General features: G+C 44.5%; 1 protein-coding gene across 1 annotated transcript; it reads left to right on the top strand.

Moving 5' to 3' along the window:
- The first annotated feature begins 131 nt into the window (after positions 1 to 131).
- LOC309607851 (E3 ubiquitin-protein ligase TRIM39) lies at positions 132 to 12,919 on the top strand. The gene is made up of 7 exons (XM_082346929.1): positions 132 to 219; positions 2,300 to 2,759; positions 4,107 to 4,202; positions 8,050 to 8,280; positions 9,464 to 9,486; positions 10,067 to 10,182; positions 10,927 to 12,919. The coding sequence occupies exons 2-7, from the start codon at positions 2,307 to 2,309 to the stop codon at positions 11,472 to 11,474; spliced, it is 1,467 nt and encodes a 488-aa protein (XP_082203055.1). The 5' UTR covers positions 132 to 219; positions 2,300 to 2,306; the 3' UTR covers positions 11,475 to 12,919.
- Positions 12,920 to 12,931: the final 12 nt, after the last annotated feature.

Here is a 12,931-nt window from a genome sequence, read left to right as displayed (position 1 = left end):
CGGCCCCCCGCCCTCTCCTTGTTCCGCAGGCGCCGCTAGGCCTTCTCGCGGCCGCCCGCCGATACCCGGGCTTCCACTGACACGAACCTCTCAGCGCGGCTTCCGCTTCCGGCGAGTATTGTGTGTCGCGCTGCGGGGCGGGGGCGGGGGGAGGAGGAAGGAGGGAGGCAGCGCTCCGGCGGCTCTGCGCCCCGCACTCCCGGACCCGAAGCCGGGAAGGTAGGTGCTGTCCCGCCGCCGCGCCGGGGCCTTGGGGCCTGTCCCCGCTGACCGGCTCCGCACGCCGCGTCCTAGCGCCCCGCGACTGCGTCACCGGCCCCCCGCACGTAACCACAGCTGCCTCCGCCCGCCTCGGGCCCGGGCGGACGTTTTGCCGCCCCGGCGACGTCAGCGCGTCCGGCGTTGCTTGGCTACCCCGCCGTTCCCCCGTCCCGCTGCCGCTCGCCTCCCCGGGTGAAACTCTTACGCCGTCACCGCGGCTCTCGGCTGCGTCATAGCGGCGGGCATCCCACCTTCACGTCACACCTCCTCCTCACCTGGACACACATCCCTCCCTCCCTGCCAACAACGACGTTTCCTCTCCCCCCACTCCAGTCCCCCTGCGCCAGATCTGGCGGGAGAAGATGGAGACGGGGGTGGGACCGAGTTGTGGACCACGCTCAGGAAAGGGTCGCAAGGTGGGACCCCCGACAGTGGTAGAAACAAAATGAGGATGGCTTTGAAGTTTGCCCTTATACTGAGACACGAGGAGTAGAAGGGAAAAAATGACCAACCCAGAGACACCGAAGGCCTCACTAGTGCTGTAGCTCCAAGTGCTCTCCCCATACCTCCCTAACCTTTCCCCATCTCTTTCACACTACTTCTTTGCTAGTCTAGATCCATCCTGCTCCCTAACTCTGCAAACAGTTCAACTCACCCCAGGTGAGGAAACCACCTAATTTCTAGAAGATTAGGGAAAGGGAAGGGTTACTCGTCAAAGTTGGATTCCCGTAGGTAGAGAAAAATCGTCTGACTGAACTTCTCTCCTGGTTGAGGGAGGAAATTCAGATCCAAATAGGTTATCAGTTCCTACTCCAAATTAAATACTTTTCACGTGTGCCGTCAACATATACAGGAATAATCATTGTTAACCCAACTCATTACATGGCCACTTCTCTCTCAATACATAGACTTACTAAATTTCCTTCTGTTGGGTCCCTTAGGGAGGGGGTTAAGGGGATAGAGAAGTCAGCTATTTCATGGATAAAAGTGGTGATGTATTAAGGATGGAATAGAGGACCAGCCTTCTGCTTTATAAATCTCTTAGATGCATTTCCAATTCTTTTGAGGCTTCATTAGAAGTTTTTGATTGCCTCTTTACTTTTCTCTCTCTAAATTCCCAACCACTCCAGAACCTATTAGTTGGAGGTACAGTACATCCAAGGAATTAGTTATCGATAACTATTTCAAAAGACTCCAGTCACTGCTGAATACTTAAAATAGACTTGTCAGCTCTCTCTTCAAAAAATTATTGCCTTGGGCTCAGTAATAGACTTTAGTTGCCCTGAATTTATCACTTTTCAGCAGTTCCAGATGTCCAAATGCACACAAATAGAAATGAGTTGTTGTACGAAATCATTTCATTCCAAGAAAAGGGCACACTTCCTCTAGGCTAGCCTGATAAAAGGAAGAATAATTTCAAACTTTCTGAAAAGAAGAGGTTGTCACCCTTGCCTAACTCATTCTATTTATCACCCTTTGAAAGACTGAGAGAACAGTGGCAGAGAATCAAGCTTAGGCTCCAATGAGCTATTGTAGTAAAACTCTTCTGTAATATTAAACTTTAAAATATACTTAATTTAAGAAATCTTAATTAATGTTTCGACTTTTGTGGCACTCTTCGCTTTCCCATACTCTTTTCTCATCTATTAGAAGAAGATGTCACACTAGGAATACATTGGTCTGAAACTCTTGGTTCTAAGATACAAGTGGAATGAACCTGGATCAGGAGAAGTACTCAGCTAGAGTTGAAGGAAGCCTCTGTTTCTAGCAAGAGAAAGCAGTGGTAAAAGACAAGATTGAGGGTTGTGTGTCATTTTGCTGAAGAGAAAAAAAAAAATTGATGGCTGGGAGTCAAAAGTTTTGGAAATGGAGAAACAAAAGAGGTTGATGTAGTGGAAGAGAAGATGTAAAATACCATGATGGGGCTAAATCTGGACTTAGGATTTAACATGGGGGTAACTGTCAGGCCAGGGATGCAAAAAAAACTAAACCTCCAACTAACATTTTTTTTTTTCTCTTCTCCCATCCTTACCTCAAGTTAAATAATGGCAGAGACAAGCCTGTTAGAGGCCGGGGCCTCTGCAGCCTCCACAGCTGCAGCTCTGGAGAACTTACAGGTGGAGGCAAGTTGCTCTGTGTGCCTGGAGTATCTGAAGGAGCCTGTCATCATTGAGTGTGGGCACAACTTCTGCAAAGCTTGCATCACTCGCTGGTGGGAGGACCTAGAGAGGGACTTCCCTTGTCCTGTATGTCGAAAGACGTCCCGCTACCGCAGTCTCCGGCCTAATCGACAGCTGGGCAGCATGGTGGAAATTGCCAAGCAGCTCCAGGCCGTCAAGCGGAAGATCCGAGATGAGAGCCTCTGCCCCCAACACCATGAAGCCCTCAGCCTCTTCTGCTATGAGGACCAGGAGGCTGTGTGTTTGATATGTGCAATTTCCCACACCCACCGGGCCCACACCGTCGTGCCACTGGACGATGCCACACAGGAGTACAAGGTAGGGAACCAGACACATGATGCCAATGCAGGGCAAGAGGGAGGAGCACAGAGGATGGGAGACTCCCTGGGTAGAGGATTTTAAGTTCCTGAGGGCAAGACGGTATCTGATCCTCACTCTATAGTCCCTTCAGAGCTATGTACACCGGGGCACACAGTATGTCTGATCAATTATCCTCAGGCATGAAGAAAAGCAGTAAGGAGTACCCCCAAAACTTCTGTTTGACTTTTATAACACATTTGAGTATGTGTGGTCTTGGAATGTATCATATTTTTCATAAATGAATGAAACCATGTGGAGAAGATCAAACTTAAGAACTGAAAAATGGCCTGGTTTCTTCATTCTGTCCCCCTGCTCAGCACACCCCTTGTTTACCCACTGGTATTGGGAACAGGTAACCTCACTTTAGAATGATCCCCACCAGGCTAAGCTGAACCAGTCTGTTTGCATCTTCCCCCAATAAAGGATAATACAGCATCTGGTTTAACTTACTACTGGGACACAGGGTAAATGTTTGAGTAATAGGAACTAGAGATTTTAATGTCTTAGCACTTTATCAGGTACTTTGCCTAATTAATAAATGTTAATAATGTTAATAAAATCTTGGAAATAAGACTTTATGGTAGTTTGAAGAATAAGTAATCAAGATTTTATTATATTTGTAAGTGGTTAGAATTGGATAGGAAAACAAGTTTAAAGAAAGATATCAGGGTACAGGAGGTCACTTTGACAGTAACAAGCAGTTCCTTGAGTTAGAAAATTAATAGGGCTGGGGAAGGACAGAGAGTTGGTGACAGTGGAACAGTGAGATTCAGTGAAAGGAAGGTTTCAGAGCAAGGAAGGTGATGGAGACAGGCTGGTGGCAGGAGGAGGGACCTGTAGGAAGCTGACACCTCAAATGACAGGCCAGGAAGGGAGTTGGATCAAGAGGCAGTGAGATGGATAGGAAGCAAACAAATGGTTTAAAACAAATAGGTTAGGGCTTCCCTGGTGGCGCAGTGGTTGAGAGTCTGCCTGCCAATGCAGGGGACGTGGGTTCGAGCCCTGGTCTGGGAAGATCCCACATGCCGCGGAGCAACTAGGCCCGTGAGCCACAACTACTGAGCCTGCGTGTCTGGAGCCTGTGCTCCGCAACAAGAGAGGCCGCGATAGTGAGAGGCCCGCACACCGCGATGAAGAGTGGCCCCTACTCACCACAACTAGAGAGAGCCCTTGCACAGAAACGAAGACCCAACACAGCCAAAAATAAAAATTAATTAATTAATTTAAAAAAAAAATAGGTTAGCCTCTGAACGTAGGATGTACTAGCCAACTCCAAATGCCATTCTCCCACTTCTCACCCCTCAGGAAAAACTGCAGAAGTGCCTGGAGCCCCTGGAGCGGAAGCTGCAGGAGATCACCCGCTGCAAGTCCTCTGAGGAGAAGAAGCCTGGGGAGCTCAAGGTAAAGGCAGGCAATCCCATTTGGGCTGCTCTGCAGGCAATTAACTGAACAGTAACCACACATTATTTAATCCACCAGTTCTGGTTTATTAGAAAAATGCTGTTCTCTCAAAAACAATGATATTTTATTAAGCTTGACTGTGATTAAACATTGTACTTAAATTGTCATGGATTAAGAATTGAGGAGAAGGATGTAAGAGGTGAAGGACAGAACATCTTATATCTGGCGAGTTGAGGGAGTTCATGCCCCTTGGCCTCCTTTTCTTTGTAGAGCAGGGAAGGAGGCTCTCTGCTGAGAGATCCTTAGAGGGATTGAGGAAAGGAGAATGTGGAAGGTGCACTGGGGAGGAAGAATGAAGGAGCTGCCCAACAGTGCCCAGAAGAACCCCCCAGTGACATTAGGACCACATTCTCTTAATTCAAGTAAGCTCAAGTATGCTAGATGATAATGGTTCCTAGAATGTTCTTACCCTCCTCATCCTCTACCTATAGGATCCTGTCCATCCTAAGATGAAAACCACTTCCTATGTAGCCTTTCCTGACCCTTTAGAAATTAGCTTTCTTAATTTTCATACAGTTTCACATCTCTTCCATAGCATTACCATATTTGTAGCATGGTATTTTGGTATCTGCCTTATTTCTTCTGTTGGACAGTGAAACATGTATTAATTATAGTGGTAATAATACCTAGTATTTATTGAATCCTGTGCATTAATTCATTAGGTGTCCATGACATTCCAAACTTAGAAGATTGTATTATGTCTTAGGGTTCTGCCCAGTATTAAGTTCTAAGAGTTCAGGCTATACTTGGCCCAAGTGGGACATAGAGGAGGTACAAGACAAGGAGAAGGGAGTCCAGGAAGTCATATTTGACAAGAGTGAACTTAGATACCCTGTAAGGTAAGTATTGTTATCCCCAGTTTACAAAGTAGGAAACAGAACTTAGATAAGTGTCTAGTCCAAGATTATATAGCCAGTATGTGCAAAATCAGAGATACTAATTCTGCAGAAATCAGTAAATATTTACTAAGCTTCCAGTATAGGCCAAACCCTGTCTTTGACACTGGGGAACAATGATGAGCAAAAGCACAGTCTCTGCCCTCCTTGAGCTTACAGTCAAGTAGAGAAAACATAAATGACATGGCACAAAAAGCACAGTTGCAAATTCCTAAGAAGACAGCAGAGAAACTTGATGTCATTAAAGGCTTCCAAAAGAAATAATGAGTTTTTGGAGTTGAGATTTAGGGATCACCAGAAATTAAACACAGGTTTGAAATCCGTAGAAACACTAATTTTTTTTTTTTTTTTAACAATGACATTTCAACAGGAAGCAAGTATTATTACCTTAGTCCTTTATACATTTTAACAAACAAACATTTGAATTTTTTTAAAATTTGAACTAATTTTGATTGCAAAGGTGAACGTTAAAAAAAAAAGTTATTTGTCCTTTTGGAGGGCTCCTGAAGAACTTAAAATATGTGAAAATGAAGCTTATTCCCAGTCATTAGCTTTCCTCTTCCTGTTGATCACCTTCTTAAAGGTAAAGGATGGAGAGGGGAATAAAAATTTTAAAAACCTGCTAAATGCTTGAACAGAACTGTGGTGTGTTTTTTTTTTTTAATGTAAATTATCATTTCAGTGGTCTCGGAAACTCACCAACCACCAGCATTCCTTCAGTGACCTTTTGAATTCTCTCCCTCATCCCCACCTCCAGACCCAATGCCCCTTTTAGAAATAAATAATTTGTAATTAATCATGCTGAAATGAAAATTATGGATAAAATGATCTATCCACATAATTTTTAAAAGAGGCTATCATGCCCAAATATAGTATAATATAATATAACATAGAAGTAATTTATAATAAAATCTGGTATGTAAACATTTAGGCATGACTACCCTGAAAGACACTACAGTGCAGTTTTATCCTTGCACCTATATCAACAATGCAACAAATACAAATTCAGACTGACGGAATTGTGTAGTACTGTTGACTCAAATGCCACTAGCAGTTTAGCTGTTGGTGCCATAATTTTTCAAAATGATAAATAACTTACAGTAAAGTTCTAAGAAAAACAAAATACAGTCTTAATGAGTTTTCAGCCATTCCTGAAAAATTCAGGTATATTAAAACCATATAAGAATTACTCTGTGTTTGTATATAAAGTGGCATTCAAGTCCAGGACTCCCATTTTTTTAATATCCAGCAGAACATTAGAAAATGGTGCAGTTCATCTTACTGGGTTGTCTTCACACATTGGAGGAGTGTTAGCATCCTTCCCAGGAGCTCCCCGAATCATGGCAAACAGAAATGCTCCCTGTTTCCAAAACATCCCTAGAGGGAGGTAACACCCTGATTAAGAACCACTGCCCTACAAAATAGAAGGAAAAAAAGAGAAGGGATTATGAGATTATAAGAGAGCCCTTTGCTTTCTTTTTACCACAGTTACGAACCTAAATTCTACCCATACATCACCCCTAAACACACAGACACACAGGAAAAAAGGTTGTGTTTTACTTAATGGTAAATGTTGTGAGAATAGATTTTGTTCCAATATGCTCCTGAGGAGGCAGCAGTGAAATGGGAAGCAGCAAGCAGCTCTAGAACTGGAGCTAGTCAGCCTCTGCTGGAAACTAGCTTGAAATCCAGAAACATAAGGCTTGTAAGGCCCACCTGGCTTTGCAGCCCCACTCTCTATTTACCCTCAACCCTGCCTTCCAGGCCCTATCCACTTCCTCCTTCCAGAGTCCCAGTCTCTGCTTCTAACTTTGCTTTCCTCTTGGGCTGATTCCTCCCCATCAGACACGTGATGCTTAGGGAATCCTTTGGGGAGATCACTTCTTGTTGCAGTTGAGGTGCAAAAGGGAGGATATGTCTGCTGATAACTCTCAGAATGGGTTATGGCTGGAGTTTGAGTCATATGTTATCCAATTTCAGAAATGTTAGAGGTTTAACTGAAAGAAAGCATGTTTCAAATTTCAAGCAAATAATTCACTCACAAACTTCTATAACCTGTTCCTGGGGTGTGAACTGTCAGTCTGTGAAGTGACTTGAAGCTGTTTAACAGGTTCAGCCCTGAAATCTACATTTATATTTTGTAACAACCCATTTCTAAAATCTTGTTGATTCTGATATTTTTCCAGTTGCTTCTCTGATTTTTATCAAGTAAATGTCTTGCAATGTACAAATGATAACAATCTCTGACTTTCCAGTATTTGTACTTTCCTTTTCTTGACAGATTGCATTAACTAGAACTTTAGAGTAGGCCATAGCAGAGGTATCTCTGATATCTGTAATAGTACATGTCATATTATTGGGTTCTTATGTCTTGAATATTTTTACTAAAATATAAAAGTGTAGCTTTTTTAGAAGCTAACTTAATAAAGAAGATAAATTTTTTTAACATTGGTTTATTTTCTTATCTCCCCAATGGTCTTCATCCCATCATCAGTAGGGGTGACAATGAGGATGGAGCCATTCTTTTCTTTTCTTTTTTTTAAATTTTTATTGGAGTATAGTGTAGACTATTTTGTTCATTTCTACTGTACAGCAAAGTGAATCAGCTATACGTATATATATATATTCCCCTCTTTTTTGGATTTCCTTCCCATTTAGGTCACTACAGAGCACTGAGTAGAATTCCCTGTGCTATACAGTAGGTTCTTATTAGTTAGGGATGGAGCCATTCTTTACAAAAGGAAATTCCAATGGAGAGAAACATGCGTGTCCTGTTAAGCTCTTTCCAATGACGCTGGAAGTCTGTGTGAATTCATACACATGGTAGGTGGGGAAAGGCACTTTATGCCCCACTGGCCCTGTTAAACATAATACCCACCCTCTGTTCTCAGAGACTAGTGGAGAGTCGTCGACAGCAGATCCTAAAGGAATTTGAAGAGCTTCATCGGCGGCTGGATGAAGAGCAGCAGGTGTTACTTTCACGACTAGAGGAGGAGGAACAGGACATTCTACAGCGCCTCCGAGAAAATGCTGCTCACCTTGGAGACAAGCGCCGGGACCTGGCCCACTTGGCTGCTGAGGTGGAGGGCAAGTGCTTACAGTCGGGCTTCGAGATGCTTAAGGTTCGACCTTTGCCCCTGCATAGCCCCTCAGGCCAAGCACAGTCTAGCTTTGCACAGGCCATTCTGTCAGCCTGCAATGCTCACTCCTCCGCTCTGCCTCTCTAAATCCAATTCATTCTTCCAGACATGCTCAAAGGATCTTTCTCTACAGAAAGCCTTCTCTGATTTCTCCCATCCCCTTCTGATCATTTCTGTGTTCTTATGTCTTGTCAACAATTATGTGCTTAACTTGTACCAAAGAAAAAATTCACTCTTTTGAGAGGAGGGCAGTCTAGTCTGAATTAGTGAAAAAACTATGCATTAAAAATTGTGTAAATGCAGTAACCGTTACTTTTAAGTCCTGGAACTTGATTTACCTAGTGCACAGAAAGAATAGAATCATAGTTTGAAGGACACTTGAAATAATGTATAAGTAATATATTGCTTTTGATATGTAAATGGTGCCTCTTAAATGTTTGAAATAATCTGTTTTCTTAAGCAAATGAATGGTGTTAGCAAGGCTGTAGGAAACATATTTCTTACCTTAGAGATCACATTACCAGCATTTGAATCAGTGAGGCTTCGTTGTACATTTATCTGCATGTTATATATTGCTTGGTATTTACTCTCGTGTCCTTTCATGTATGTGTGTTCTGCCTTCCACATTAAACTGGGAAATCCTTGGGGGGCAGAGATTTGTCTTCTTTGTCTTCTGGACCCCAAGTATTCACAAATCAGGATTGGCACACAGTTACTAATATTTATTAACCAATACTAGGCAAGGGATACCAAACCACAACGGGAGAGTGTGATTCGTTCCTATGCCAGCAGTCTGGAACTATCTGTACTGATCCTCAAGGAGACAGGTGTGTGGTTGGTACTTGGGGGACAGAGTAAAGAGCAGACACAATCCCTGTCCCTGGCATTGAGTCCCAGTGTTCTTGAGGAACAAAGACAAGCACCCAAGAAACTATTTGGAAGTGATATCAATTACCAAGCTTCATGATGACTGAGAGTTGAAAGTGGGGGTTAGGTTGGGAGAGATGTACTCAGATCCCTCTGGAGCTCGTCCCCTTGCACTGTGACCCATAGTTTGCCTTATGCCTATTTAATAGATCTAGAACTTTTGGGAGGAGGGGAACCTTTTGCCTTTAGGACCCTTGACTACCAGGACCAATATTGCTTTCTTTTCTCCTTCCTCTAGGATGTCAAAAGTACCCTGGAAAAGTAAGTGATTCTTGTATCTCTTTGAGTGAGTTAGGTCTTGGCTTAAAGAGTAGGGCTACAATAAGGAGTTGGGGGAATAAGGATGGGAAAGTCATGCAGTGTCTGGGTAGAAAAAGGGAGAAGGTTTATTGCATCCATGAAGCCAGTTAGAGAGCAAATCACTGGGAGTACTAGTCCCTTACCTTTTCCCCTTTGAGCATCAGGACTTCCTAGATACAAAGATAATGAAATAGAACCAGATTCTACCTGGGCCTATGGGTGGAATTGTGTCCAAACAAGATGGAAGGAGGAACTGGTTGGGGGCGGCGGGGGGAGGTGGTTATCTATTTGCATGAAATATAACAGTACCTCCAAAAAGTTCTAAGACTGATTATTAAGATAAGGGTTTGTCTAGGGGACCATATGGCTTTCCATAGATAGGCAAAAGAAAGCAATAAGCAAGTACTTGTCTTGAGGGAGGAGAAAGTGTGAGGATGGAGAATTTTAGTTTCTCCCTAGAGATGACAACATCTGAATACTCACTAAGCTGGAGCTTCCCCTGACCCTGCCCTTTCTTCCCCTATCTTCCCATCCCTCCTAGATGTGAGAAGGTGAAGACCATGGAGGTGACTTCAGTATCCATAGAGCTGGAAAAGAACTTCAGCAATTTCCCCCGACAGTACTTTGCACTAAGGAAAATCCTTAAACAGCTAATTGGTGAGTTGTTCCCAAAAGGAAACTAGCAGAGGGAATTGACAGAGAGAAGAGAGTCTTTAGGTCCTACTTTATCTGGACTTCAATTATCCCCTCTGTCACTTTTCATGTCCATATCCACACCCACTCCTTTACCTGGTTTTCAATCTCACTCTGAGTCACAGAACTCAAAGTGAGAAGCTTCAGGTGTCATCTACTCTTAGTCCCATACTTTTCTAAATAGGGACCCAGAGAGGTTAAATAATTTGCTGAAACTGGTCCCCTCTTGAGAGTGAAAGGGAGTCTTATTAATACTTATTTGGAAAATAGTCATAAGCCAGACTGTTCCAGGAAAACAGACACATGGTCACCCTATCGCTAGACTATAAGGCTATCTTGCTCTGTACCCTTCTTAACATTTTTATTTTTTCTGACCGTTGGACTGTGCCTTGTGCTTCTCCACACAGTGAGATGGATGATGATGTCAGGGAGGATGGAGGGAGGACTAGTCAGGAGCCTAAACCACCAGCCCTTGCAGAGTCAAGAGATCATTACCTGTTTATTTTAGGGCCAGGATGAGAAGTGAAGCCATTGTTCCCTCCCCTCCTCTCCCTTAGGTGACACCGAGGATTGAGAAAGTTAAGCAAACCACGGGGTTCTGGGGGCTTTCAGGGAGCAGGCTCTGCAAAGGCAGGCTGGAAGAGTGAGGCAGGGGCGTTTAGCTATTCCCGTCCTCATCTAGCTCCCCACTCTGGCTTCTCCCGCCAGCGGATGTGACCCTGGACCCTGAGACTGCTCATCCTAACCTAGTCCTGTCAGAAGATCGTAAGAGCGTCAAGTTCGTGGAGACAAGACTCCGGGATCTCCCTGATACACCACAGCGTTTCACCTTCTACCCTTGTGTCCTGGCTACTGAGGGTTTCACCTCAGGTCGACACTACTGGGAGGTGGAGGTGGGCGACAAGACCCACTGGGCAGTGGGTGTGTGCCGGGACTCTGTGAGCCGAAAGGGCGAACTGACCCCACTCCCTGAGACTGGCTACTGGCGGGTGCGGCTGTGGAACGGGGACAAGTATGCAGCCACCACCACACCTTTTACCCCTTTGCACATCAAGGTGAAACCCAAGCGGGTAGGCATATTCCTAGACTATGAGGCCGGTACACTGTCTTTTTACAACGTCACAGACCGCTCTCATATCTACACCTTCACTGATACTTTTACTGAGAAACTTTGGCCCCTCTTCTACCCAGGCATCCGGGCTGGTCGGAAGAATGCTGCACCACTTACCATCAGGCCCCCAACAGATTGGGAGTGACAGGTAGGGACATGGGAATAATCAGGGTGAGGCAGGGTCAAGAGCTACGGGCCTTCCTTCCTGTGACCTGCTGGAACGTCTTCGTGTCTGCCTGGTTCCAGTCCTGAACCATCTGGGAGAACACCTTGGTTTCTAGAATGGTTTATGGGGAGGAGTAGTTAGGACTGGGCTGGGACGAGAGCACTGCAGTGTCTCCCTCCTCACTGTTAGGGTGGAGAGCTGGTTCCCAGGGGGCAGTCTCCTCTGAAGTCCATCAGGTTTTCTATTGCACAAGGATGGGTTGGAAGGAAGGAGAGGCTTTTCCAGAAACAACAAGTCTGTCGGAGGGTCTGACTTGCTCAAACCAGAGGAGGAAACAGAAACCCCTGTACATCCTTTTAGGGGGTTTTTTGACCCAAAATAGTCTTGTTTTTTTAGGAAGATCACAGGGGTCTTTGTACCTCTAAATTGAAATAAAGATGAATGACAGTTGCTCTCGTGGGTGTAGAAGTTGAGGAGTTATTTTCAGGGCAGAGATTGGGCATCAAGAAGGTTAGAAAGAAGGTCAGGAAAGGGGGCTAAATGAACAGATTCCTAAAGACTAATGAAGGGGAGAAGGGTTTCTTTGGTTGCCATTATGAGTAGGATTGGCCAGAGGTAGGAATGTGGGGAGGAGGGGGTTGGAAGAAAGAGAACCCAGGTCCCTGCCTTAGCCTTCAGCAGAGATGTCTCATCGCCCACCTCCTTGTAGTTGCTCATCTCCAAGAGCTGTTACCTTGCTCATCTGGAGAGGCAAGATGCAAGACACATCTACCCTTTCACTGCTTTCCCAAGGGAACTTGGAAAGGAGAGAGTCAGGTATTAGAGGAAAGAGAAAAGTATTCCTATCCAAAGCCCTGGCCTTAAAGAATGCTACTAAGTAGCTACTCCCAAGTTGTCAGCCTTGTTACCTGGCTAAGATGTCCAAGCCAGACAGGGAAAAAGAAAACGGAGTCTTCCTCACCCTGGGGACAGGGTAGAAGAGGGTGGTATGTATAGGGAAGGGCCAGATAGGCAACTTCCTTTGGCCTGTGTGCATATGGCCTGGAACTAGTGTTCACAAGAGCCGGATTTTGTTTGTTGCCATCCTTCACCTTTTGCCATTTCTCATATCAGAGAATGTAAATCATTTTAATGTTAGGCCAAAATAAATAACCTGTAGGGTACATATGTTGTCAAAAAAGGTAAAGCAATGCATGCCAAACCAAACTAAAATGACTGGATTATCTGCTACTTGGGTAATCAGGGGTTCACAGAAGATTAGGACAAGAAACTGCAGTTCATTGAGGGCATTTCAGCTCCTCCTACCACCTCAACAGGACTTTGTCCAGACTCTCCTCTTACCTTTGTGCCTTGACTGTGGTTCTTTGTGGCAAGATGCTTTGGTTGGTAAAACATAATATGGAACAAAGGATCCACTGAAGTGATCTATGTGTCCT

This window comes from Balaenoptera borealis (assembly GCF_965194805.1).
Source record: "Balaenoptera borealis genome assembly, chromosome: 12".
NCBI lineage: Eukaryota > Metazoa > Chordata > Mammalia > Artiodactyla > Balaenopteridae > Balaenoptera > Balaenoptera borealis.
This window is presented reverse-complemented; position numbering and strand designations above follow the sequence as displayed.